The following is a 27,993-nucleotide window of genomic DNA, read 5'->3' on the forward strand; positions in this document are numbered from 1 at the left end:
TCCATGAGGATGCTTCCCAGCGATGATGCCTCTATTAAAAGATAAAGCAGCCTTTTTTTCTTAATTTATCCGTTGAGTCAAACGTTAAACAACAAAATACTTCCATAAACTGCTGCTTCAGACAGAGGTGCAGACATGCCCTGTGCTGCAGTGAGTCTGGAGCTGTGGACTGAAGGGGGCGAGGCAACTCTCGTGCCTGTGTGCGTGCGCGTTGTTTGGCGGGCACACCACCATCCCGACCCGACAGAGAGGCAGCGGACCTCCCGCATCCTCCCCCGCATCCCTCAACTACTGCATTGTATCCGCAGGCTCTCCGATAGGCTTTCGTGGACAACATTATGCGCGGGGCTCAGTAACGCCGGGACATTACATACAACGTGCCCGCTGGTCTCACTGTAAATCGCGGCTTTCGACTCGTTTTGTGAAGGATAATGATGATGAGGTAAGAGCTTCCGGTCGCCATTTTGCCGGCGTTTAGCGGTTTGGGGATAATCTACATGGAATAATTAGCTGCTAAAAACCGCTGTTTGGACGGATGCCGGCGGAGAGATGTTTAAGCGACATCGTTTAGATTTGGGTGAAGACGTTTCGTCGAGTAGGAAGAGACCCTCTGACGGGTATGCAACGCTAGCGTTACACAAAAGCGCTTCGCTGCTGCAGTGTTTTGCTTGCTGCAGGCTGCTTTGTTGTTATCCCATTGCTAACTAGCCGCGCTAATGTTAGCTTTTTTTTAGTTGTTGCAAGTTTAGCTCGACATTTAGCACTGCTGGGACTGAAAATGTATCGTTCCGATAATGACAGGATACACATCCAGCTCCATAGGTTTACTGTTAAACGATGAGGTCATGCAATTGCTATCTAGCAAAGTGCTAAGCTAGCTAAGCTATCAAACAGCCTGATCTGGTCCTCACGTGGCTACATCCTAGCCAGATCTGGGTTAAGTGCTACGTCTTGAATAGAAAGGTCATACATTTCATGACACAAAGTCAATATGTATTGATGAACTCAAGGTTGTAATGACATCTGGCTTTGTGAAAATGAAGAAGGAAGGCAGCTTTGAAGCTGCACGCAGGACCCCTAGCCCGGCTAATGTTAGCCGCTTATCGTAAATGAGATGCTTTGTCAGATGTCACTGACTTGTCCAATCCTACAGTCCTGAATGTGACTTTAGCTGTGTAGTAAAGCCCTCCGTGGGTATATTAAAATACTGTGAGTGAGCATATGGGTCCAAACAAGAGCTTATATGCCTGTAGAAGTTGGAGGACCTTGGCTGAACCGCCCCTGCTCATCATCACTTGTCAAAGTCACCGAGTGCAAGCTCAGGGTCACTGCCCTGCTCTGCATTTAACACAGCTGACCTTACGGGAGGGAAAAGCAAATTAAGACTTGCCGCAATGTAGCTTGGATTACGTGAATGATAAATTCTGATACATCTGTGTTCAGGTTATAGAGCCAAGCATCAGCTAATGTGCATACTGCAGCTTCCCCACAGTCAAGGACATGGAGGCTAGAGATGGGTGCATCCAGACAGGCTGTTGGTTTCTGTCGCACTGTGAATAAAATTGAATAGAAATTAATATTAAAGTATGAATAAGTGATGTTATTGTGTCATAGATGGTGTTGTAATGCCAGAAGTTAATGCCAGATCAAGGCAATAATGTACATTTTAGCCTTAATTTATGCAGAGATGGCCTTTTTTGGTACTGCTTCTGACATAATACCACAGAGCTACACACACCATCTTCTACGTCGGGCCTGAGTACAGCCAGCTCCACTGCTGTAGTCGTCTGTTAAGTACCTAGCTCTAGGGCACCTTTTAAAGTCGACATTGTGCTCAGAGTTTTCCAGCTAATGTAGGGGTGTAAATGGTTCACATTCTGGTCTGGAGCTGTTGAGTACATCTATGTGTAATGGGAGAACAGACTTGCTTGATGTGGATTATGGACATTTAGTTTATTCAGGACCTTTGCATGCTACACTTGATTTGGCTTGGCTTTTTGCAACCGTGAATGAAAAGAAAAGGGCTTGACGTTGGCTAATATTTGTGCACTGTCTGTTCAATGTTGTGCCTGTTGATGTTTGGCTTGATCTTAACCATTTCTTGAGAAAAACTGTTAAGATTTGGTCATTTCTAGTCTTTGATATTGGTATAGTGCTTGAATGCATATGTGTAGGGGTCATTTCGAGTCATACTTTGTCTCTGTGGTAAGTTATATAACCTTAACCTCATGCATCTCCCTCTTGCAGGCGTGACCGCGACAGAGACCGTGATGAACGGCCGAGGGACAGGGACCGGGACAGGGACCGTGACCGCGACCGCGATCGAGACCGTGACAGGGACAGAGATGTGAAGTTGTCCGGGGTGCCCAGTTTCCCAGCTGCAGGCAGTGGCAGCTTCCTTAAGCAAACCCCTATTCAGCAGCAGATCAACCCCTTCACCAACCTGCCCCACACGCCACGCTATTATGAGATCCTGAAGAAGCGGCTGCAGCTGCCTGTCTGGGAGTACAGAGAGAGCTTCACTGAAACACTAATGCGTAACCAGTCTTTTGTACTGGTGGGAGAGACAGGCTCCGGGAAGACCACACAGGTAAAAGCCAGAATTTTAAGTGTTTTTGCTGTACCGGCACATGAAGACACACTTGAGTTGTAATTTTTCCCCTGAACTGACTGAAAAGTGTCATACCAAATTTAAATGTGAAATTTGGTAATATAATTGGTATAATAATGCCACACAAAACAGGGTGCAATAAACAGATGCTGCATTTTAAACAGTTTCTCTGTGGAGCTGTTTCACAGTGTGTGGTTGTTAAGTTTGTTTTAAGTTCTTGAAAGCGTCGGGTTGTCTGTTTTTTAAAATTTGCAAGAGAGAAGATTAGAGTAAATCGCTGGTTGAGCCTTTGCCTCCTCCTGAGGGGAATATCAACTATCTTCCAAACACTTCTTAAATTAAGTGGTATAATCTTGTCAGTGCTTTCTGCCTTGATGATGCTAGAAAACATTTGTATTCTACACATTCACTTGGAATTTGTGGACTCTATAGACAAATGTAGCATGCACATCATGGAAGCGACGTTTGTGAATGCTGAAGGATAGTCATCCGTGGCTACCATTGTTTAGCTGTTACAGAAAAAATAGTCAGTGATGTGTTTGATTAATGCTCTCTCTTGAAAATAAAGAGTGTTTAGTGTTGTTTTTAGCAAGATGAGATTCGATGCAGACTACCTTAGCATTTAGGATTGCACTACATTTCTCTCACTTTGAGTGACTCTCACACTTTTCAGGGCACATGTGTTAAAAAAAACTGCATTCACTTCATGGAACTGTAGCTTAAATTACTGTCATATACAAATGAGGTTGCACACAGATATCAATTATAACACAATTAATCGTGCAGCCCTACTCTGCATTCTAGCAAACATATCCTGATTATTAGGGTCAGGTCCTGTAAGTACTAATCACAGGTTTTAATACTGCCTGTGAAATGTTTATATCTTCGAAACCTGTCATTGGCATTTTTTTCGTTCCTCTGATTGGGTGACATTTCAAAGACTGCCCTTTAGAGATGATTCAAATCTTAACACTCATCCGAACCTCAAGCTTAATAGAGTGGAAGTAAGACTCTCTTCCTTCGGGCCTCTCTAAGCAAGCTGCTTCTGTTTTTAAAGCTCTAAGCAAGAATATACCGTGAGTGCAAATGTGGACAGGTATGACTTTCATCGATATTTTCTCTGCAGGACCTAAAGAACGCAGTTCGGCGTTGTATGTATGTGACCTGCCTAGCATTCATCCCTGCAGTTCAAACACAACCTGACTTGTCTTCCAGATCCCTCAGTGGTGTGTGGACATGGTGAGGTCAATGCCGGGGCCGAAGAGAGCTGTGGCCTGCACCCAGCCCAGGAGGGTAGCGGCCATGAGTGTCGCCCAGAGGGTTGCTGATGAGATGGATGTCATGCTGGGCCAAGAGGTGGGCTACTCCATCAGGTTTGAGGACTGCAGCTCTGCCAAGACAGTACTCAAGTAAGAAAGCTGGTTGAAAATATTCACCTTGGTTCTCTTTTTATGGTTTTATGACAACTGGTGACAGATGAGAGCTTTTTTGATAATTGATAATATCTCTGATTCCAATTTCTCTGAATCTAAATGTTTTCTGGTTTCTTACCCGTCTGTGACAGTAAAAGTTTTGGCTTTGGACAGCTTCGGAAAAGACCGACATTTTCTGACATTTTATAGACCAATTAACTAATCAATTACTCGAGAAAATAATCATTAGGTAAGTCGACAATGAAGATTATCGTTGGTTGCAGCTCTACCCAGTGACCACCCCTTCTCTAACTCTCCCCTGAGGTGGCTGTTAAAACAGCAAAAAATGCAAGGGCTAATGTTTGTATATCTCCCTCTGTTGATATAAAGAGCTCATTCTAAGGCAATCTAAAGCCCCATGAATCTTATACACTGGACCTTTTAAATTGTCTTATACTTGACTGAAACAGGATACATTACAGGATAGGTTTGACTTTTTTCAAATTCACCATAATTTTTTCCTCGCCCTTTATGTCCTTATGTTCTACCCACAGTACTTTGAAAGGGGGGATTTCTCCTCAGGGGCGTGACATGCTCATTACATACATTTTAAGCAGGGTTTTATTCCGATAATGCCGTCGCACTGTATATGAGGATAAAGTCTGCATGTCCTCTGTTCACACAGATACATGACAGATGGAATGTTGCTGCGGGAGGCCATGAACGATCCTCTGCTCGAGCGCTATGGTGTCATCATCCTGGACGAGGCTCACGAACGCACATTAGCTACGGATATTCTCATGGGGGTCCTGAAGGAGGTGGTCCGCCAGAGACCTGACCTTAAGGTAAAAACTCCTCAAAATCTGCAAAATATTTAGAGAATATTACGAAAAACAAATGTCTTTCCACTATGGCTTAGTTTCATGGCTTAGTTTAGTTTCAAGATGGGATGTTAACACTGATGGCAGGTGAATTCTTTTTAAAAGTAGTTTAAGTTCCCTACATCTTTATAGGACTATTTATGCAGCACCTACATTCACTGTTTATTCTGGAAAGTCAAGTCTACCTTACTTTTATTTTGTCTTATCGCTAAGCCTGGTGTTGAAAGTACCCTTGACAGTAGTGTGATTTGTTCCGACAAACATGTCCCACTTAATGCCGACAAAACACTGTTAAAGCCCTAAATATTACTTCCCCTGAGGATATATTCAGTGACAGCCAGTGTTAATGTCCCTCTTCTGTCACTCCTCCCCTTTGTCACATTTTTTCCTGACAGTGTCCCCATGTCTGACAGCTGTGAATCTGTTAAGGAAAAGAGAAACTGTGCTTTTGGGCTCAGAAATGCACATCTATTCTGCACCACAGCCCTAGTGGAGATTGCTCCCCGAGTCAGAGTCATTTTAAGCCAATCAACTTCGGGGGTGGGGGGGCAGCAATGTATCGGCGCGGATGCGAGGCAGGCAGAAGTTTTATAGGCAGAGTGTGCCAGACATCATTCTCATAAAGCAGATGGATAATGACTAGTTGTTTGTCAGCGTGGAATCAAAGGTTAGATTGTTGTTCGCGGACTGTTAAATGAGGTCTAGGGTTATTGGGAATGATCATCCACCCCACACCCCTCCATCTCCTTCATCCCCTATCCCCTACCAAATTTGAAAGTTTAATTTGCCTTGATTAAGAGCAATTACAATGTCTCGCAGAGCGTAAAGCGAAATGCCGAGACACTGGCCCCTGAAAATGTTTGAGATTGAAAATGGGAGACGTGTTTCCCATCAGAATCCTAATGCGCTCTATCTAATGGCTCTGGAGAGAACATTGTGTACCCAACATCAGGAACAAGGACTGTCATAGCTCCGTGTAGGTCAGTGACTTGCAGTGCAATGCCAAGTTCTGCACTATGGACACCATCCTGGGTTTGTGCCAGCGCCCTCATCCTAAATTCTGATTCAGAGCGTTCTCCAGCCTGTATAGCTTTTTGCACTCTTCATCTATTCTGTATTTAGTAGCACCCTTATCCAATTAGCATGTGTCCTTATCCCCAATTATCATCAAGCCGTATAAAATGTTAACTCATTCTACACTTGAGTGCTCACGCCCATAATCAGCACAGTCATTTACACTCTGCTGTCTTTACTTCTAGTTTTATCTTCCCTTTCACCTCATTTTATGAATACATTGTCCCTCACAGACTTTGCTCCTCCATTCCTGTGCCCTTCTCTGTCCAGGTGATTGTCATGAGCGCTACACTCGATGCCGGGAAGTTCCAGGTGTACTTTGACAGCTGCCCACTGCTCACCATCCCCGGACGCACGCACCCCGTGGAGATTTTCTACACGCCGGAACCGGAGCGGGACTACCTGGAGGCGGCCATCCGCACTGTGATCCAGATCCACATGTGTGAGGTGGATGAAGGGGACGCTTTGCTCTTTCTCACTGGACAAGAGGTACAACTTTAAGGGGGTGTTTTTTTGATGAACTGCGTCTGTTGTTGTACAAAAGCCAGATTTGTGGTAAAATTGGCGTTGCTGGTTTGGTGCTTGCTTTTATTGAAAGATTTTTGTTTTTGTCGTTTTGTTATCTTTGGAGAAGTAACTAAATATATATACTCCAGGTATACTTGAGATACTTAGGTTTATGCTTCTAAAACACTACAATTCAGAGGAAAAACCAGAGGAGCTTCAGATGAATAAAAAACAAAGTAACAAACAATGAAATATAATCAACAAATAAATGATGTAATATTGTGCATGAAGATAAGTCTTTATTGATCTCTTCGTCAAATTTAAAAGCTACCCAGCAACAGTATAGTGAGAAACATGACCAGCTGCCAAATGAATGCATGTATTAATGCATTATTAATTATACTTCAGTAATAGTATTGCTACTTTTACTTTAAATTCTTCATCAAGACTTCAAAATTTCATAAAATTTTGCCATGCACAATTATCTAGTCCAAGGTGAGCTTTTTTTTTTGCATTCTGTCAGACTAACAGTCCAAAACACAGCCATTTTACTATTAAATAAAACAGAAAAGCAGTAAATCCTCACGCAAAATCTAAACGATTAAGCAATTATCACAGTAGTTTTCTGTCAGTCACTAATCGGTCGACTACTTGTTTCTAGATAGATTTTATAATGATAATTTTGTCCAAACAAGGCAACAAGCACATTAATCTAATTACAAAGATGAGTTGCTCACATGCACTGTATCATGAGCACACACTCACACAGGCACTCCTCCGCACAGGAAGTGATTAATCCTCAGATTGATAGATGTTAATGCATGTGAGCGTGCCTGTTTGGGAACCACCAGGATTTTTCACAGCGAAGGGAAGAAAAAAAAAAACTAGGAGTGACCCAGATTCTGCCCTTCCCACGAATCTCTGAAATTAAGTCATTTATTATTTTTTTCCCTCCCTGCAAATGTTGTCCACTGATGTGTAATGGAGGGCAGGGTTCATGCCCAAAATGATGAATTTGGTCACAGCAGGGTGGACACACACATACCACCCTGCACACATGCGCGCGCAAACACACACACACACACACACACACACACACACACACACACACAGAAAAACAGCAACAAATGTTGCAATGTCCTGATCATTGGACAGGAGAAGCCTGTCAGAGCCGACAGTGCTGGTATGATTATTCTCTCAGCACTCTGACAAAATGCTGTTGGAGACCATGTGATTGCCTGTGGTTGTAAAGGCGAATGTGACGGGTGTAAATACAACACAAATTGCTCTGGAGATTAAAATGACATGTTGGATTTTTTTGTTGTACAGTAACAATTTTTCATTTACACAAGGAATCTTTGAAAGCTCTCATGTAGTTGTGTCTTTCTGGCTTCCCCAATCACACCTTGTGACGGGTTGTTTATTAGCTGTAATTATTTGTCACTCAGGAGTGGTTTGACTGTGGCGATCCACCTACGTCAGTTTTCATTTGCCAAAGCGGGATCAATATGCGGCTTGCTGCAAAGGGGATGAAGCCATTGGAGGGGCATGGTGTTTGAAGTGGTCTCAACCGAGGGCTGATAATTGATTTTAGACTTAGCCATATCCCAGCTTCTTGGATGGCCAGAAACACTGTTAGTCGCTCCTACGAATGTGTAGAAAAGTCTTGGATTTTTGCAGGCAATGTGTAAAACATTTTTTGCAGTTCGATGTAATTTGTTGATTTATATTCCTTCACCCTTCACCACCGCCCTGCACTGTGTCAAACTAAGGCATTACTGAGAGCACTCCCACAGTGAGTTCATTATCACCCCCTCCTAATTGGGTTAAAGAAGTTAATGTGTGGTAGGTCTGGCAGAGATGGGTGTTCAAAGGGTGCTGCAGCGCATCCCTCGAGCGCTTCTTAACCTCTTCAGTCTCCCAGCAACTTTGATGTAGACTAATGATTGGGAGGCAGATCCATGGCAAAGCCATAGACTCTTTTTATCTGGCTGTTTAATTTATATCAGACGAAAGCAAAACGCACAGGAACCTCTTCCCCTCTCTTAGCTTTTTTTCTGTGAGATATTTTGCTTCCACAAACAAATGGAACTGAAGCACCAACGCCAAACAAGAAAGTCGAAACTTATCACAGCTGTTGAGCAAAGATAAGTCCTAATATTTAAGCTTCCCCCTCAGCAGCTAACATCAAAACATGGGTATTGGCAGGGGGGTTGTTTGCTAGTCAAGAGGAGTGCCTAAATGTGTCGGTTATTAGCTTGGCTGTAGATTGTTGCTTCTGGGGTCGCAGGGAGAGCTGGTGGACAGGTTCCCAACACTGGCCAACTGCCCCTACTTGTGTGCAAACACAGACACATGCACACACTCACACACACACTCACACACGCACTCTGTCTTGATGTCCCTAAGGGATAGACAGCCAGCTTGCTTCCAGCACTTTGGCAAAGAGGTCCATTTTTTTTCTCCATGGCAGCTGCTGCATCCAGAGGCTTGATAGGCTATTAATACCCAGGCTAATTTTACCAATCCATTCAGATTTACCGTTTTCCACTTGTCAGTGTGTTGATTAAGAGGCACATGGCCATCAGCAGGGTTTGACTTAATGCGATGAACAAGGGGACAAACAGGGCTAATAACACACTTGCAGTCCAGAAGGAACACGGTAAACATCACCATGGTGCTTTCTCATGTCAAGGCAAGTGTTTCAGGCTTCACACAGTGGTGCATATTCAGTCACTTCGGGTCATTGATTAAACTAATTTAAGTTCAGTATGCTCTTTAGAAAGGGAAACAAAGATGTCTGCAAAGTTTTTTGGGTTGTTTTGTCTGCCTGCTAAATAGTAAGTATGCTTGAAGAGCTCTGGTGTTGCCTGTCATGTATCTGAAAGCAAAGGTAAGATAATTTGGGGAATCAGAGTTTCTGTTCATCAGTGTCTTATTACTCCTTTCTTTGCTGCATTGCTCCCATGGGCCTGCAGGTGGTGCAACAGTATAGGCTGTAATGTGACACATATAGTAACTGCTGCTTCATGAGGATTAAATGATTGTTGTTAGCAAAACAAAGGAAATGGTTCTAAACAGCGGGGAGTCGCCTAGAAAAGAAAAGCTCTTATGTTGATAAAGGCGATACCAGAAATTACTTAAAACCTTCAAGCATGATCACAAACGTGTGTGCATAAGGGAAGGTAAAATAAAACAAGTCTTTCTATGTTAATGAGTTACAGGCATGGGGTGCTTATGGAATATGTATGCATATTTAGTACATTTAATAGTGTGTTCCAATAGGCCCTTCGAGAATAAGCACTAGCCCCGCGCTCACTATCATGCTTTCTTATTCCTGGCGCTACTCAGGTCCTCTGCATGTCTGCCAGCCCACCGGCTCTAGAACGTTCAGCTTCACTAAACTGATCTGCCATGATTTGCCGCTGGTTATGCATCAGTGCTGCAGTCTCATCTCACATTCCCCTCTACAATACTGCACTGTGGAATAATGAACCCTGTTTGAGTCTGTCTGGCTCTGTGTGCGTGTGCGCCCTTCCGAGCGTGCGCGTCCATGTTTTCCATGATTGCTGCGTTTGACAACAGAGCCACAGGGAGCTCGGCAAAGCATACTGCAGTCCAGGTTTAATTTCCTCCGTCAGATGGAGCGATAGTTAGAACAAATGTACTGTAGCAGGGAACCACGGTTTCCCCCGGCCACCTCTCCTCGCCTTCCCCCATCATCCAGATTCGCCGCCATTGTTTTTCCAGGTGTTGTTCAGGGCCTGTTTGATTTTGCTGTTTTGCGTACTCAAGCGACACCTGGATTAATTGTTGCTCTCTCCAACCTTTCAGGAAATTGACGAAGCCTGCAAGCGGATCAAGAGGGAGGTCGAAGACCTGGGGCCTGAAGTCGGTGACATCAAAATCATCCCACTGTACTCCACGTTGCCTCCACAGCAGCAGCAGAGGATCTTTGAGCCACCCCCACCCAATAAACCAAACGGTGCCATCGGAAGGAAGGTATAACTGCCTTGTTGTTATAAAAACACTTGGGGGGTGGGGGGATAAGGCGGGTAAAGGAGGAGGGCTGGAAGGTAGGGACTTAAACTTTTTTTCCCCTTTCTCAGCTTTAGCGCAGAACTGACTCACACAACATATGCTGCTTTTGTCAGCATGCGATTCTCTGCTCTAAATTATAACTGGGGTATTACTCACGCCCTCTGAGCCTGAGGAAAGTACTGCATTCTCAGTCATTTTTATCTTTCCACTACATTTGCACAGGCTGCCGCTGCTCAAAGAGGAGGCCAAGGACCATGTGAGAAGGTGCACGTTTATATGCGCTGATTAAAAACAAGACAAGTCGTCCTCTTCCTCAATCACTTAATCTCCGAGGAGTGGATGATCCTCTTATTGATACAGACATAGAGACAATTCCTCTCTTTTGTGTGACAGTTTCTATTCAGACGGGCTCATCACCAGAGTAGCAGCACCACCTGCGCTGCCACGCTGTTGGCCAGGGATCTGACAGAATATCAGAATATCAGAATATCATCGCTGCCAGTGAATGAGCAAACATTCACCCCCAGCATCTGATAGGGGGCGATGTTGATGAATGACTCATTGCTACAACCCCTCTAATTGAGGCAGATCAGGCTGACATATGAGCAGCGAAAAAATATTTATGGGCTGTCAAAGTTGAATACGTTCCGATACCTTTAAAACGCTCAATTCACGCTGGAGTTTTGGAGTATGGCTTTCCTCGCAATGTGAATTAATCAGAATTCTAAAAAGACAGGCAAGGAACATAAGGATCAAGTGTGTTACCAAGTTTACATTTACAGCGAGGCATAGGCTGAGGGTTACCCACAAGGTTTGGATCAAACATTACAGCACTGTCTTTCTTTACTGTCTTGAGTTTTATAGTTTCATCTCTTCCAGCTCTCTGTTCGAATGGTGTGTGTGTGTGTGTGTGTGTTGCACAGGCTTAAGAGGCTCAGCATTCTTAGTAGTTTGATCAGCCAGTGTTGGATAAGATCTTTTTCAAAAGTTCAAATATCATTCCTAGTGTTTGCCTCTGCTGTTCAAAGGGATTTTGATATGAAACAGGGCCATGGTTGCATAGGGACAGCTTTAAATATTGCATGTCTCTCGCGGTGCTACCTGCACGGTCCTGTACGTATACAAACATTGGTCTGACTGGCAGGGGGCTTGCTGAATAATATTGGTTCCTGCTGCTTCCTCTTCATCTTGCAGGAACTCCCATAGGTTAATACAGGAAATAAAGTGAATATAGTGACACTATGACCTCTGAATTGTCAACCTCGCAACCAGTTTCAGCTTCAGAACATCACAGTCGATGCCCCTTTTTTCCTTAAGATCAATTTATCAGGTGCTCGTTGAGTTGGTGGAGTTGTCATCTAAAGTCGGGGTGCTTGAATTGAGTGTGCTTCTCCTCCATGACTGACTTAAGCGACCCATCAAGTGAAAAATGCAAAGATGTCATCCAAGCCAGCCCAAGAGGAAGTAGTGAAAAAGAATTAAGGTTTGCCATGTCTGCCGCTACGCATGCTAATGACAGCATTAGGCACCCCTCAATTAACATAAAGCAGTAGCTCGTCATTGCTCCATTTCTCCAGGAGAGCCACTGATTTTCTATTTTTGAACAGTTTAATCATTTAGAGCCAACGCAGCAATTGACTAATTACAAACAAAGATTATAATCTCACTTTGCTTTCCAGCTTCTCAAAGATTGTCTCTAGCAAATGAGCTGTGATGAGTGTTAGGTTTGCTTTTAGCATTGTCACGTTTGGAGCATTCCTTCAAATGTCACTCTTGATTGCCCCTCGTATCCATTTCAATGAGCTTTGAATGTGGGTGCGCCGATGCTGCTCGAGGCACGTTCTCCTTTTCCCAAGTCAGGGAGGGAGGCTTTATTTGTCAACAAGGCTATGTTTCCCCAGCAGGCAATGTGAAAGATGGCCCGTGTTAGCCATAGTACTTGCTCTCCTGCAGGTAATAACCCAGAAATAACATGCAGAGATGATGCTCTAATGATATTACTGATGAAGAAGCCAGGATTATCCAGTGCAGCAACAGACTGGAAGGAGCCAGCCTATGTTCAGTGTAATGGCCCTAGCCCGGATAATCCTTCAGAATCAATGCAGTCAATGAGGCCACCCATATGATCATGAAATGTGAGAAGGTGTCATGTGTGGCATCTGGTGGAGCACCGACTGTGTCCCAACACGCAGGACAAACCTCACCTAGTCCATTTTTTAACCGGACTTTGAAGCATTCCATGCCTCTCATTCCTTGCTGGGCTGTTGGTCCCTGGCATATAGTGTCTGTCATGAGACGCTGTCTGATAGCCTGGTCTCTTTTTTTGGCCAGCCACTTTAATTTCAGACTGCCACAGTGTGGCTAATTGGTTTCTTAAAGATGTGATTCCTCTGTACCTTTGGGCCACCGATGGCCCTCTTCCACTGCAGGAATTTAACAACCAGTTACCTGGCTTCCCATAAACTAAACTTTTAGGAACCTTGGTGCTAGAGTTCTTTTGCTGTATTTTACAATCTGCGTTTTATTGGATATATGTGATTAAAAAGGCAAAGTCTGGAAAGACTAGTATGATATTGAAGATGTTGTGGGACCAGTTGTTTTTCACTCTCATTTTGCAATAAATAATTTGTTCAATTGCATAAAGGTGTACAGAATGCTTCTGCTAAGTAACAGGGTCCTATTTCTAATAAATAATGTGGGATTGAATCGGTGCATAGACTTGTGTACTCGCCAGTATGATTCCAGCATTTTAGGCAGTATCGAGTGCATTTCTGATACTGGTATCGGAACAACCCTAAACATTAGCTGTTCTTGGTGTAACCCCACTCAAGCTGGCTGTTGTTTAGACAGCCTGTATAATTTTCAGTTGTCTATCAAAATTAGGCAACTCAAATTTGTCATGGAGTGCTCACGTCAATCAGATCTAGACAGCCATTCATCCAAGAAATACATGAATAACAACCAAACCGTTTGCCAGATATTGCTGTCTGATCAGTTTCATATGGGGGTTTATTGCCATCTCTTCATTCCTCTGCTTGAATACCAAGGGGAACGTGTCTTTCGACAGGTGAATTACCCGAGGTCGAGGGCTGAATGAGTGGGGGAAAGGCCCTCCCTGGCATTAATAACTAAACAGGCAGGCATTCTCAGGCTGGAGAGAAATCCTTGCTTAAAAGGTGGGATTTATAAGTCTGTAAGGCTCACAGCTTGAAGACAGCTGAAGAGGCACAGCTACAAAGGAAGTGTGTCAAGTGTGCAAAATTGGTTCTGTGGACCTGTATCAGCAAAGACTACAGAGAACCGTTTGGTTTTTGTGCTTTGCATTTTTTCACAAGGACTACCAAGAAAGCAGACGGCTACCACCAAACGACTGCTTAGGTCAGCCTACAGCTTGTTCCTGTCTCGGTAGATGTTGAGCAAATGAGTAAGGGAAAGATTCTGAAGTGTAGAGAGGCATTTTGCCCAACACCCACTTTTATATTAAGCCGTAACGCTGGAGTGGCAGTTGCCAGTGGAGTGGGCTTTGACCTGGCCACCACAGTCTCAAGTGCTATGATGAATCTAAAGGGGTTCTCTGTCCAGTCTGTTTCAGCTGTTATATAAGGGGAACTCATCCTAGCGGTGGTCAAGGTTTGCGTGAGAGCAGCTGCAAATCTGTCTCCCTCTCCTCCACTCTTCCCTCATCCCTCTGTTTGTGTATATGCTGACAGCAAGAGACCCATAGGGCTATGTGACTCATTTGGTTTATTTATTTATTTCTTTACTCTGAATCAGCTGTCATTTCTCATAGACAGACTCGCTATAGGGGATAATTGTAATAGAAAAGATCTGAGACTGGTAGATGGTGCAGGTTCTCACTTTCTCCACTTAGTGTGCTTTTCATTTCACTTGTTTTTTCCTCTACGTGCACAAGGACAGTAAATAATGACACCTAGCCTGATGTTTAAATCAGCTCCCATACCACCCTGGTGCGAGAGTGGTCCCATAAACCTGCTGTTTTATCACCACTCTCACCTTCCTCAATTATTCAATGATCATAACTGCATTAGCGTGTGTTATCTTAAACATTTCCTTCTCGCCAGACCAGTAAACAAACAATGAAAATGTTGCACAACCCATGCAACTTAAATGGGCTGTCATTATTAGCTACTTGCCACATCCAACGCAGACCTTGTACACCATAATTGCTGCCCTCGATTCCATTGAATGAAGAAAAGTAAACACAGCCATTTCATGTAATTGCATTCGCAGCAATGTCTTATTCAGTGATGAGACAAAGGAAATGGAAGTTACATGTATGTAACTCCAGATGGGTAGCCCACTGTCACTCTATATTACCAAGTGAATGGGAGAATGTAAACACAGTTACTTTGGGGAATATGATTAATACATCCAATTATTGATGTGGTGGTATCGACAGGGGAAATCTAACGCAGAACTATCAATCAGAAGTTAGACCACAGATATCTACAGCAGGACTCCCTAGAACTCCTATGATCAGGTTTAAATCCAGCTTTAGGTTTGGTGGCACTGCACTGCTAGATTACACCTGCACCTCAGAGTGTATGGCTCGTCTTTGAAATGCATAACAAACCTGTTGAACTCAGAGGAGACAAATCCAAATATAGCCTGTTATTGTAACATAGTATGGATTATATCTTAAACAAATCGCCCCATTGAATACAAGTTTTCATAGCACCATATGCTGGAATAAAAGTTTTCTTTTTGCTTTTGTTGGAAATAAACAAAGTATCCTTAAATATGAAAAGCTCTGACACAAAAAAATGGCTTTCAGAGTGAATGTAATGCTGACTTTTGCAGTGTTGTTGGCCTCTGGTTGTGTTTGAGACTCAGCTCAGGAGGAGCCAGCATTGCGTAGCACACGGCAAGAGCCAGTCGGCGACAATGAGCCCATCGCGGTTGGCATGTCCACAGATAGCAGTGTTCCAAATTCCTCGAGACATAGTGTTGGATTCATGTGAAATATCTACAAAAGCCCTCATTTTGTGGGGAAGAACAGCTGCTCGGATGACAGCAGCAACAGTAATGGAGCTCTCGATGTGTTAGGCCACCTAAGCAGAACCATTACATCAACCATTTTCTGTAATTTTGAAAAACTTTACAAGACAGAGAAGCTGACATCTCAACAAAACCAGCAACTTGCTGAGGACAGTCGGACAGAAACCCAAACTTCCAGCACAAACATACACACAACACAAAAAGGCCAGAGGAAATGCATTAGGATGGGACACTGCGCTCCAAGCCAGCTCATAGAACTTGGTTGCAGAAGCTGTTGTGGTACTCCCCTGTTGGGTTGCATTAGACGCTGTGTGTTCAGTGCACTAAAGTGACAGCTCTACAAGCTTCTACAGTCAACTGGTTCACATCAGGGAATAGTTCTAAAGCAAAGCTGATATCTGCACTTGTTTGTCTCTCCTCATACTAATGCTCAAGAATTCCTATGATTTCTGAACTGCTCCACTGCAGGAAATCACTACACTTTTTGATAGTACAAAGGCCCTTTTGAATACTTGAATGACAGTCAGCAAATTTAGTTCTATGCTTCGTTTTCTTGTATTTTAACAAGAAACAACCTTAATCCCTCTCTGTATTTGCTAAATAACTGATGACCACATGTTAAATTTGAAATATTTTGATGCAAAGTTCTAGCACTGGAGTTTGAGGATTCGTCACTCCCTCCAAACACCCAAGGTGCATCATTTCTTCACCCGTCTGTTCTCGTTTCCGCAGGTTGTCGTGTCAACAAACATTGCCGAGACGTCCCTGACCATCGACGGCGTGGTGTTTGTAATTGATCCCGGATTTGCCAAGCAAAAGGTTAGCTTCCTCCGTCTCCCCACCCCCCCCATCTTCTCCCAATGCTCTGTATCTGCTGCGATCATCTGCGTCTGTTGCCTGAGAATCCCCAGATAAACACAGCAGTGCACACCTGACAGCGGCAAAGATGGAAAAGCCGGTTATTTATTCCTCTGACATTTCACCAGCCTGGAGCCAAGTCATACACATGGCGCAAAAATAGATTTTATATGCACTATGGTGGATTGGGTGTGTTTGTGTGTTATTGTACATATTTTGTTAGCTGCATGTATATATAGTAGATTGTGGGTGTTATAGGGATCGACAATATAATGACTATTTAAGATATATTGATTTATTTTCAAGCGAGATATAGTTTTAGACAATACCATTTATTCTGATACAGGGTGAAGTTGCGCCACATAACCCCTTTCTTCTGTAAAACCATGCATAGCGCCGCTACCCTTTTTCTAATTAGTCTACAATTGGTCTACAGTGCAACGTTGGTCTGTATGTTGCACATGCTGTGTTAGCATGTGTTGACTTTTGACCTTCGTTTTTTTTAACCTTTAATTTTCCCTTTACCTATCAGGTGTATAACCCTCGTATCAGAGTGGAATCCCTTTTGGTCACAGCCATCAGCAAGGCCTCAGCCCAGCAGCGGGCAGGTCGTGCTGGCCGGACGCGCCCAGGAAAGTGTTTCCGCCTTTACACAGAGAAGGCTTACAAGACAGAAATGCAGGTGAGAAACAAGGCAGTCTGAAAATGGTTAGAAATTCTATGAGGTGTTCAATTCTCACATTCTTCAATGCCACAAGCACTTTGTATTCCCCCAAAGCAGCCCTCTAGCTGGATAAGCTCTCTATTATGCAATATTTGCTCCTTGAACTCTATGATTCCCAGTTCAGCTGAATTACAATTCCAAGTGCTTGGTGCTAAGCCACACTGTTTCCGCCCCTTCTCATAACCTGTGCTAACGAAACAGCCACCTTGTGACAAATGAACCTGCAGAGGCTCAGTTCTCCACTTTAACAGGCTAATTCTTTCACGTCACGCTGAGTGGCAAAGGGAATTTTTTAAACAAGTTAAATAGCCCTTCAAATGCCCTAGACTCCCGGCCTCTGTTCAAGTTGACATATGAGCGACGCATGAGGAGATAATAAGCACCCTGACTAATTCATTTTGAATTGTTCCTTGGGTTTCTCTTGTACCTCTTAACTGTCACAGGACAACACATATCCAGAGATTCTGAGGTCTAATCTGGGCTCTGTGGTGCTGCAGCTTAAGAAACTGGGGATTGATGACTTGGTGCACTTCGACTTCATGGACCCACCAGGTTAGTATAAAAAAATAATAATACACATTTCTTTTTGGCTCATGACGACACACTGCTTTCCTGTATGCTCACTTTTCTTTTTTGTTGTTCTTTTACTTTGCATTAAATCCTATAAAGAAGATTTAAAGGCCAAACTTATAAGATTTTAATGAAATCAGGCCGCATTGACAGCATTTTTAGCCATTCAGTGCATTTACATTCTGTAATTACTTCTCTGTGTGGTAGTTTTCATTGTTAGTGGCAATATTGATATTGAATATATGGTCAAAAATATTGTGATATTTGATTTTGTTGCCCAGTCCTAGCATTTATGAAGAGCTATTGAGTAGATTTCAATATATCGAGATATAAACTGTGTATTGAAATATAGCCTTAAAATGTTGTGCTACTATTGTAAGGCCATATCGCCTAGCCCTATTTAAAGCTATATTTAGTTTGACTGCATTGTGAGCAGATACACAGTTGCTCCTCTTCTTCTTCATTCCTGGCAAAGTACCCGCTTAACAAATGTTTCCTGTAGTTTTAACCCAGATCTTGATTTTAATCAGTGCCATCTGAATCAGTACAAATGCAGTTACAAACTGCTATAAAAATCTACATCCAGTTGAACTGTGGTTGTTTCATGTGTAATATCAAATCTGGGTTGCCTGTGTCGCTTGGGAAAAACGACAAAGCAAAGATAAAGTGATCCTGGCAGATATCAAATGCTGCATACTGAGTGTTTGGAGATTTGAGTGTAAGCGCTCTGACAGACATGGGCTACACAACAGTGTTATGCAGTTTTTATGAGCAGTCTACTTTAAGTTTAGATTATTGCTGTTCAAAGTGAGAGAGTGAAAAGAGAGAGATGATCAGTCAATTTAGGTTTCTGTCTCTCTATTTATTTCTAGTACATATGAATCATGCTGGATCTAGGCCAAAGTTGTGGCATTCACTAGGAGAGTGTGTGTTCCTACGGCGTCCCGAGGAGACCACCCCTCCTTTCCCTATACTTAACCTCCCCCTCCCCTCCCCCCGTTTCTCACCATAATATAGTTTTCATCTCACCTCTGAGATTAAACCCATCTCTCCCCGTCCACTGTGGCAAACGCCATTTTGAGAATGAAATTGGTTACATCAATAGCAGCGCTATCACCTTAGCTATTGCCTTCCCTTTATATTCCTCCAGCGGAACGTGACTGACCTCCACCCACCACCCCCACATTTCTCACAAAACGCAAGGGTAAGCGTCAACATATGGGATTGGCCTTGTCTGCTAAGTCTAACTGGGAACAGTGGGGTGAAGGGAAAGGGGAGGATTACCTTTTTATTTATTTGATCCACTCATGGCAAAAGGTTTCTCCTAACTAGCTCCTGAGCATGCTGGAGCTACTTCAGCACAATAAATGAAGTCTGTTTTCAGTCTGTGAGAGTTCCTGGCCATCTAGTTACAGTGGATCAATTCTGAGACGCTGTGTCAAAGGCCCACCTCAGAGGAAATGGGCAGGCCAGAAATGTGTCTCTGGAGATTCAAGAAATAGAGGATGAAATAATGAGTTTTGGGATGCTAAGGGGTTTTTCTTGTTGGTCAGACTGCTTTATTAATCTGTTTTGGGTGTTGTTCAAATCCTAAATGAGTGGATAGGTGGACATTGTTGTAGTTGTCACAATCATAACCTCCCTGCAGTGAGGCTGCAGGGTTTATTGTGGTGCAAGGCCAACATCCCCTTTTCCATTGTTTTTTCTTGATGTTTAAATCTTCAAGTGCAATGAATTTAAGTTAAGGTATTGTCTCCCTGATCATCAGCAATAATCACCCCCGAAAGCTAGTGGCTTTTTCCATTTGAGCTCGTCCACACCTCAGCAGGAGCCTTGATTTTCCTTTCACTGTGAAATGCTCAAATATCTAGTTCATTTCTCTCTTTGCCCACCTCGCTCTGCACTCACTAAACACAGGAGCGGCGGCAAAAGCCAGCCAACCAAATGGAAAATCCAGAAGAAATCAGTAGCGATTTACGCAAGGACTTGGCTGGGTGGGATTCATTTGCCTCGTGACATTTCCAAAGAAGCACCTTTCGAAGCCAATGTGGTTTAATGTACCTTTAGCCTTTCGTCTCATTGATTTGGCCCTTGGTTAATATATCGGATTCTTGTGTGTTGAGGCAGTCAATACTTACTTTCTGATGAGCTGCATTGTGTATAGACTGAATTTCCACACTGGTTCATCATGCTAGCTGGACTTGGAAATCAGATTTTCACCTTTTGTTTAGCTCCACACAAGCCACCGGTGTGGTAAGTAATGTGGCCAGCGCTCACTTTGTGTTTTAAAAAAAAAAGTAGCTTTGATGCCCCAAATCAATATTTGTTAATCATAAAAAAATGCCTCCCTGCTTTTTGAAATTGAATTTTTTTGGGAGCACTTGAGAGAAATGAAAGAGAACGAGCAGCGCAGCGAGTGCTTGAAGCTAATTTTCAGTTAACATGCAACTGGTCATTAGGCTCCAGCTCTTGGGAGCCAAAGGTCAATAATTGCATCTGGAGGAAAAATCTTTTAACCAAACGGTGGAAGCCTTTTGTGTTGAAGCATTAAGTAGAAAGTTCCCCTGTAATTGCATTCGTTGTTAAGGATTGCCTGAGCGGAGGATGAAAAATGAGCTCTGCCATGATTACTTCTCCACTAAGTTGCTGTCTAGCGTAACTCTGGCCATCACACACTGAGAGCCTGCTCATTTTGATTGACCTCATGCTCCCTGCTGCCAAACCCCAAAACAGCCTTTGTTTGAGTGTTCCAGTGTCTTTTCTTAACTTGGATGTGCCTTCTATCAAAGGTCTGAGTTAAGGATGTTTCATCAGCTTTTTTCATCTGGACTTCCTCTTTTCTTTTTTTTTTTAAGTATTCTGTCAAATTTGGTTGATCAGGTTGCAGGTCTTACAAGCAAGTTTATATTGGCCAATAAAATCTGAAGTACGTGACATAGAATTAGGTTTCCCTTGTATTCCTCGGCTAAAAAGCATCAATGCAACTATTATATTTTAAGTTTACGTCTAAATGTACCCCATTGTTTTTGATACTTAGTTACTTAAATATGAGTATTGCATATACTGTCTTACATATTTGGCATTTAAGAAAAAGAAGGGAAAAAAAGATTCTCAGTTTGAAAATTGTCTATTATAGTATCTCTGAGCCGAAGGACTTCTTCAAATGTCTTTGTTTATTTGGACCAACATATTGTCACATATGACAAAAAAGCAGAGCGTCACTTTTAAGTAGCAAAAGAAATGAACTGAGAATGGTTGGTAGAAAAATTACATAAAACAGTTGTTTATTAAAATGGTTCATTTTGCGTCAATTGTTTATTCGTTTTAGCTTAATGGAAACATGCAGTACAAGAGCATTAATCAATCCTGACACACAGGTGTGTGAAATGGTTCCAGATTGTTCTTCTGAAGTTTTGCTTTGATGAAGAAAAAAAAAGAAGACAGTTTTGCAAATTGTTCCATCTCTCTCATCTCCGTGTGTTTTGCCCATGGGCTTGGAACATTGTTAATGGCCCGCCTCTTCCATTCTGTCTCCTCCAGCCCCAGAGACCCTGATGCGAGCCCTGGAGTTGCTGAACTACCTGGCGGCACTCAATGACGATGGTGACCTGACGGAGCTGGGCTCCATGATGGCAGAGTTCCCCCTGGACCCCCAACTGGCCAAGATGGTCATCGCCAGCTGTGAATTCAACTGTTCAAACGAGATCCTCTCCATCACTGCCATGTTGTCAGGTAATGCTCAGGGCAGGCCTACTGTGTGGGTCCAAGCTGCTCCTCTTTCCATTTCCTGCACTCATGGACCGTGTTTCAGAAACAACCAGCGAGCTTAAGGAAATATACAGTGCAGCTTCTTTATCTTCTAATGTGTTTGCAATTTGAGGAGTTTTAGGTATTGTTTAACATATTGCATGCCCTCATTAACACATTTTAGACCCCAGAAGTGGAAATCTACTTAGAATAAACGTAACATGTGCTTACTGAACTTAACTACAAGGGAAGTAGAGGATAAAGTAAGGGGTGTCAGCTATTATTTGTGTGGAAGGAGGAAAATACATGCCTGTACAAAATGTATAGGTGTAGCTGGAGCAGCACCAGCGTGCTACAGCAGTAATTGCACTTTAGGCTTGCCAAAGCAGAATGCTGCTCATTGAGATGAATCTTGGCGCCTTTGAAGGGAGTGCGAGGGGTCTTTGAGAGCGGGGAAATGGATTTAACTAGCTGTTTGGACGTGGTGTGCACTTAAAGCAGGTGTTTCAGGATGGCAGGTTTTTGCTGAGTTCATTAGAGTAAGCAGCGAAAAGTACACCTGAGAACGGTGCCGCCACAGCAACCGACCAGGACGCTCAATAAAGGCCGCTTATACCCATTAAAGCCACAATCGAGCAGGTTTGACGTTAAGCAACTCGGAGAAAGTTCACAGAGGGGAGACAGCCGATTCCTCTGGGTCAACTCCACTGTTTTATCTTACTCCAGTATCAGGTCTTTAAGATAGGATGCTTGTGTGGACTGGGTGTCATCTGTTTGCTTTATCTCGTATAAAGCCATGCTGTAGCGCATGAGGACGGAGCAACCCATCCTTCTCCCGTCCTTTCCTTTCCCACAATAAACACTCCACAATACAGTATGCCCTGTGAAGTGTTCTGTGCCTCTTTTTGAGCTGAGGCCTTGATCCTCTCTGTGGGATTTGCTTAACTTATCCCTATGGGCGGCTGTGTTGGGGCCTATACCAACCTTGTTTAGTCCCACAGTGCTTCGTCCGACCCACGGAGGCTAAGAAGGTGGCTGACGAGTCCAAGATGCGCTTTGCCCACATCGACGGGGACCACATGACACTGCTCAACGTCTACCACGCCTTTAAACAAAGTGAGCTGCCCTTACATCACACTTCAGAGTTTTATGCTGTTTTCTTGGCCGTAACCATGAATTGCACTTGTCTCACACAGACCATGAGTCCACTCAGTGGTGCTATGATAATTTCGTCAACTACCGCTCACTGATGTCGGCAGACAACGTCCGCCAGCAGTTGTCCAGGATCATGGACCGCTTCAGCCTGCCACGGCGGAGCACTGAGTTCAACAGCAGAGATTACTACATCAACATCCGCCGAGCCCTGGTCACTGGCTTCTTCATGCAGGTTTGTCACATCCCTGTGTGAAGTTCCTTTACTCACAGAGCCATACTGTATTTGCATTAGACTACAAATACATTTTGAACTCTCATTACTTTGTTTTTAATCTCATTCATCATTAAAATTCCAAACCTTTTTTTTCCTGTTATGTGTGCAAACGCAGTCTTTATATCTAGCTCCACTGCTCGTCTAATGCTCAGTGACATTTGCCTTTGTTGAGTTTGATCAGTTTAAAGAGTAGTATTATTATGCATAACCTAGCGCTGACTAAAAAAGCAGCTGAGATAACCACATTTCAAGTACACACACACACACACACACAGGCCTGCTTTGTTTTTAAATGCATAAAAAGAAATCAAGTCAATTTGCTCCTTGCTCAAGGAAACAAATAGCATTTTGCAAGAAGCCATTTTCAGGGCTACCTGAAACAAGCGACCTGACAAGTTGAATTATGGTGTTAATATTTAAATATTTGTCAACATTAACCTTTATCTCGGAGACAAATTTGCGGCTCATGTTAGAGCTTTCACAGCATTTGTGATCATGTCTTTGTTGGGAATGGCCTTTATTGAGACTGATTGCCTTAGTTAATCACAACAACCTCTGCAGCTTCACCTAGTACTTATAATGTAGGGAAACATCTCTCCTAGAAACAAACAGGTTTGTCTTTGCCGTCATGTTGCTTTTCTATCAAATAGTAGTAACTTACTTATGAGGTTTACATGATTCTGCATAGTTAAATTACACACAGAAATTTAATTAAGCAAAAAAGGCTGTGTATGTAGTCGTTTGTTCTGTTTGTCTGCACGTTTGTTACTGCCAGTGACCCTCTTCTCTCTCCGTGGTGTGAAAAGGTCGCTCATCTGGAGCGCACGGGCCATTACCTGACTGCGAAGGACAACCAAGTCGTACAGCTGCACCCCTCCACTGTGCTGGACCACAAGCCAGAGTGGGTGCTTTACAACGAGTTTGTGCTCACCACCAAGAATTACATCCGAACGTGCACTGACATCAAGCCAGAGTGGTAAGTTTCAGTTGTAGCTCCATTTTTAATATTTTTTCAAGGTGATTGTCAGATGAAAATCTAAAATTTAAAAGTCAGAGACTTGAATAAATGGGTTGCTTGTATTACACACACGGTAATTTAATTTAGTCTTACAGTAACGTGAGTTTTGCAAGAAGCACTCAATAAAAAACACATAAGCATAAAAATTATTTTTGTGTGAGTGAAATAACAAAAAATAGAAAAAACATGTTTTTTTGTTTTTAAACTTGATGGAAAATAATTAATTTCTCTTACATGAACACCTCATTGTTTGTGTCGGCTGTGTGTGTGTCTGTCCTTTCTGTGTATAAGTTACTTTTTTTTTTCCTATTTTCCAAAATAGCTTCCAAGATCTATTCCTCGTTTGTACTGAATGCATCTTTTTGTGTGTCTTGGTGCATCTGCACATCTGTTAAGCTTGTTGTGAGAGGAAATCTTATAATGTGTCCAATACATTTTGGTCTTCTGAAATGGGGTACAAATCCCACACTGCTGACTCAGTATGAATATAAATACCCTAATGGTGCAACACACACCGCTGGCGTGTGACACACGTCAACACCCACACCTGTTGTTCTGCTCCGACGGCATCTTGACGCACATTGTTATGTCAGGATACACCATTATGTTTCAGCGCAAGCAGCAGCATCAGTCTTCCGTCTGGGTCTACTCAGGATGCATTCAGGCACAGTATTAAGTGTAGGTCGCCTGTATTGAGCCCACTGGAATTGAACTATGTACATTGTACTTATGTGGTGTGAGTCTTAACCTTTAGGACGTGTCAAATTTAAGGCCCACGGGCTGAATCCGGCCCCCGAGAGCTTGCAAAGAATATAATTTGTGCAATGCAATTATTTTTTGTTTTCTATACACTGAAGGTTTCTGATGGCAAGGCGTCAGTATAAGCTTAACAGCGTCTCAATACTTTGTAGCCAATTCCAGGAGTGGTTGTAGCTAATCTTGTTAATTTTAGCAGCCTAGCAAAATGTCCAAGAAAAGGAAACAAACAAAAAAAATGTCACTTATCAGGTTGACATCTAATGATTACTTAAATGATATACGAATCCACTGAAAAGTTTCCCAAATAATCATTTTGTCTATAAATGACAAATTAATCTGAAAAATACATTTCCCATAGCCCAAAGTTATGGGTTCAAGTAGCTTCTTTTGTCCAACCAAGTCCAAAACCCAAAGACTCTTCATTTACTGTCATTAATTCAAAAGAAAACAGCAAATCCTTACATTTAATAAGCTGGAACCAGCAAGCGTTGGATGATTTTGCTTCAGAAATGACTGAAATTATTAATTGTGGCAACTGAGTTTGTTTTGATTGACCAATTGATTAAAGGAGCATTATGTAGTTTTGGAGAAGAAATTCAAACTCAGAATTTTAATATTCAAAGAGTCGGGCAAATATTATGGAAGACCCAAAGGGCCATGCATTCATACATTTTATTTCCTCCATTTTCCCGTGATAACGAGTTAATTTCATTTGTTTTCTCGAGATCTTGAGTTATTATCTCTGCCGTTTTCCCGAGATAAGGGGATAATTTTCTCGAGATCTCGAGATAACGAAACTTTGTTTTCCCGAGATAACGATATAATTAATTTGAGATCTTGTCATTATGTAGTTAATGACATCAGGCTCACTTAGATTGCGCCGCCGATATAGCTGAGGCCTTGCTAACTGTCCTTTTTAGATTACGCACACTAATGTGTATATTATCTGTAATAGCAAGGCATAATGCTATTTCAGCCTGTGTCAGGCCTTGATTGAAAAGATATGTGACGTGGTGATTGATATGCTCCTGCTCCTCTGACATTGCTACACTGAATGATGTTTCCTGCAATGATTTAATATACTACACTATTGTTTTGTTTTCTCAAGATCTCGAGAAAATTATCCCTTTATCTCTGGAAAACGGCAGTTGTTATTTCGAGATAATAACTCGAGATCTCGAGAAAACAAATGAAATTAACTCGTTATCACGGGAAAACGGAGGAAATAGAATGTATGAATGCATGGCCCTTTAGGGCTTCCGTAAAATATAAACAAAGTAAAACAGAATTAAATTGTGCTGGCCTTTAAGGGCAGTTTGTTTATTCAGTAAATGAAAACAAAGTTTTTATTTCGTTTGTTTAGGCATAAAGAATCAGTCAACAAAGTTCTTTCTCTTCTGATTCAATTTGCTTCCCCAAAACTACATACTGCACTTTTAATTGACTAATTGTTGCAGCTCTGTTTTTAACTTCAACTAGTTTTGTTTTCACTTGTGCTGCCATAAGCCTGCTACCTATTTCTCCTCCCCTTCTGCGATCTAAAATCAAGTATCAAATTCGTCGAACTTGTGCTAGTAGTCATTCTGTGAATATGGAAGAACGGCGTTCTCCCACAAGTAAACACTGCAGACAATTTTCGTGACTAATGTTTACTTGCTTTCTTTCCTAGGCTGGTGAAAATTGCCCCGCAGTACTATGAGATGAGTAACTTCCCCCAGTGTGAAGCAAAGAGACAGCTGGAGCGTATCATTGCAAAACTCTCATCCAAGGAATACACTCAGTACTAAGAAGGTTTGCATGTGCTGCGACGGCATCCTCAGAATCTGTACAAAGGAAAATCTGAGCTCTCATGAGCAGTCTTACAACCTCATTTTTGAATTCTATTTTTGTCTCACTGTGTGTAACATATTTTCATGACTTGATGAATTGTGTTCCGTTACCTTTGAGGTCCACCTTGTGTCACTTTTTCTTTTTGAGCCAAGATTGTTGAGCACTTCTTAAAATGTACTGTAACTGACTGGTTATGAGGAATTAAGTCATCAACCATTTCTGTTTAAAGCATGATGTTTTATATTAATGTCAACGTTCATCTTGAAGACATCCAAACTAAGTCGCAGCCCTGGATTCTTGGCTTCCTCTGCTGCTGAAACGGCATTAGTCCGTCTCGCAAGCTTTTGATCAAATGTAATTTATACTGTATTTTGATGCAGGCATAATGTATTGTTCTTTCGGCATAGAGAGGCACTCTGGTCACATTTCCTGTCACTGTTCAACTTAATAAAAATGACTTTGTAATAAAACATTTTTCCTGTGTCAGCATTAAAATAACAGGATAAACTGTGCATAAAACTTTTCACTTAACCCTCTCTCTCTCTCTCTCTCTCTCTCTCTCTCTCTCTCTCTCTCTCTTGCTCGCGCACACACGTACTGTGCAATCACGTTTTGACCTGCCAAATCCAGCTCGTTTCCTGGCTCTTCAGGGAAGTTAAATCTTCTTACTGGGATATTGATAGCTTCAGAAACAGTTGGAGTGAGGGGGAATGTTAATTACAAATGTTTCGGAACAAGATCAGTGTGAAATCCCTGCTGTGCTGGAGCCTGTTCTGGCTGTACTGCTTTGTGTCTGCGCCTCTCTAATGTGGAAGGTAAAGCCTGCAGTCGGGGAGACGCATGAATTGTAAGCACTGCAGTGATGTAAAAGAATCACCAGAATAATGGTCAGTAACATCACTTGAATGTGTGTTTAGGTTTACTACAGTCAAACCACACCTGTCTCATCAGATTAAACTTTTTTTAAAAAAAGTAGCGTCCAGCACTCGACTGGTAAGAATTCCTAAGCAGCAAAGAAAGTTGGATGAGTTCTAACTAACTTTCCCCTCTCATTCTGTGGGTCAACGACTTAAACGAGGCGAGCTGCCTGCGAGTGGCAGAGCGTGAATTCTACAAAGAGTTTGATTAGTAGCACTCTAAGGGGGGGTGTGTGTGTGTGTGTCCCTGAGCTGAGGTCAGAAGGCTGGGAGCATCCTGGTCCCCCAACCCTATAGACTGATTACTGCAACTTAGCAACCGTCAGCTAATAGTGTTTGTGTGTGTAGTAACCATTTTATTACTTCAGGAGGCTGAAACTTCTCTGAGCTGCATTTCACTACACAGCAGTAGTGAAATGAAACCAAGTATATTTACTCATACTGTACTTAAGTATAAATACAAGGTACTCTTACTTTACTTGAGTATTTCCATTTTGTCCAACTTTATACTTCCGCTTAGGCTTTCAGATGCATTTTGCAGCACCTTCCTCTCCAGTGAAATCCATGAATCTAACAATATGAACATTTGAATGTTT

At 42.5% G+C, this 27,993-nt stretch overlaps 1 protein-coding gene across 2 annotated transcripts; it reads left to right on the forward strand.

Annotated features, from left to right (window-relative positions):
- The first annotated feature begins 206 nt into the window (after positions 1-206).
- On the forward strand, positions 207-26,952 carry dhx15 (DEAH (Asp-Glu-Ala-His) box helicase 15). 2 transcript variants are annotated; one of them, XM_084344981.1, is made up of 14 exons: positions 207-442; positions 2,248-2,590; positions 3,827-4,020; positions 4,709-4,868; positions 6,249-6,467; positions 10,320-10,487; positions 16,278-16,364; positions 16,936-17,085; positions 17,571-17,679; positions 21,238-21,429; positions 22,438-22,560; positions 22,641-22,831; positions 23,680-23,849; positions 26,320-26,952. In XM_084344981.1, the coding sequence occupies exons 1-14, from the start codon at positions 432-434 to the stop codon at positions 26,435-26,437; spliced, it is 2,235 nt and encodes a 744-aa protein (XP_084201107.1). In that variant the 5' UTR covers positions 207-431; the 3' UTR covers positions 26,438-26,952. The 2 variants fall into 2 exon arrangements, with proteins under 2 accessions (XP_084201107.1, XP_084201106.1); XM_084344980.1 differs by lacking the exon at positions 207-442 and adding an exon at positions 474-617.
- The last annotated feature ends 1,041 nt before the right edge of the window (positions 26,953-27,993 follow it).

Source organism: Pagrus pagrus, assembly GCF_965226575.1.
Source record: "Pagrus pagrus genome assembly, chromosome: 22".
In the NCBI taxonomy this organism is placed as follows: domain Eukaryota; kingdom Metazoa; phylum Chordata; class Actinopteri; order Spariformes; family Sparidae; genus Pagrus; species Pagrus pagrus.

Excerpts from the sequence above, each read along its gene's own strand:
- dhx15 (XM_084344980.1), top strand. The coding sequence starts at position 550 with ATGTTTAAGCGACATCGTTTAGATTTGGGTGAAGACGTTTCGTCGAGT. Across the intron at positions 618-2,247 it reads AGGAAGAGACCCTCTGACGG|GCGTGACCGCGACAGAGACC; the intron begins GTATGCAACGCT and ends TCCCTCTTGCAG. Across the intron at positions 22,832-23,679 it reads TCACTGGCTTCTTCATGCAG|GTCGCTCATCTGGAGCGCAC; the intron begins GTTTGTCACATC and ends TGGTGTGAAAAG.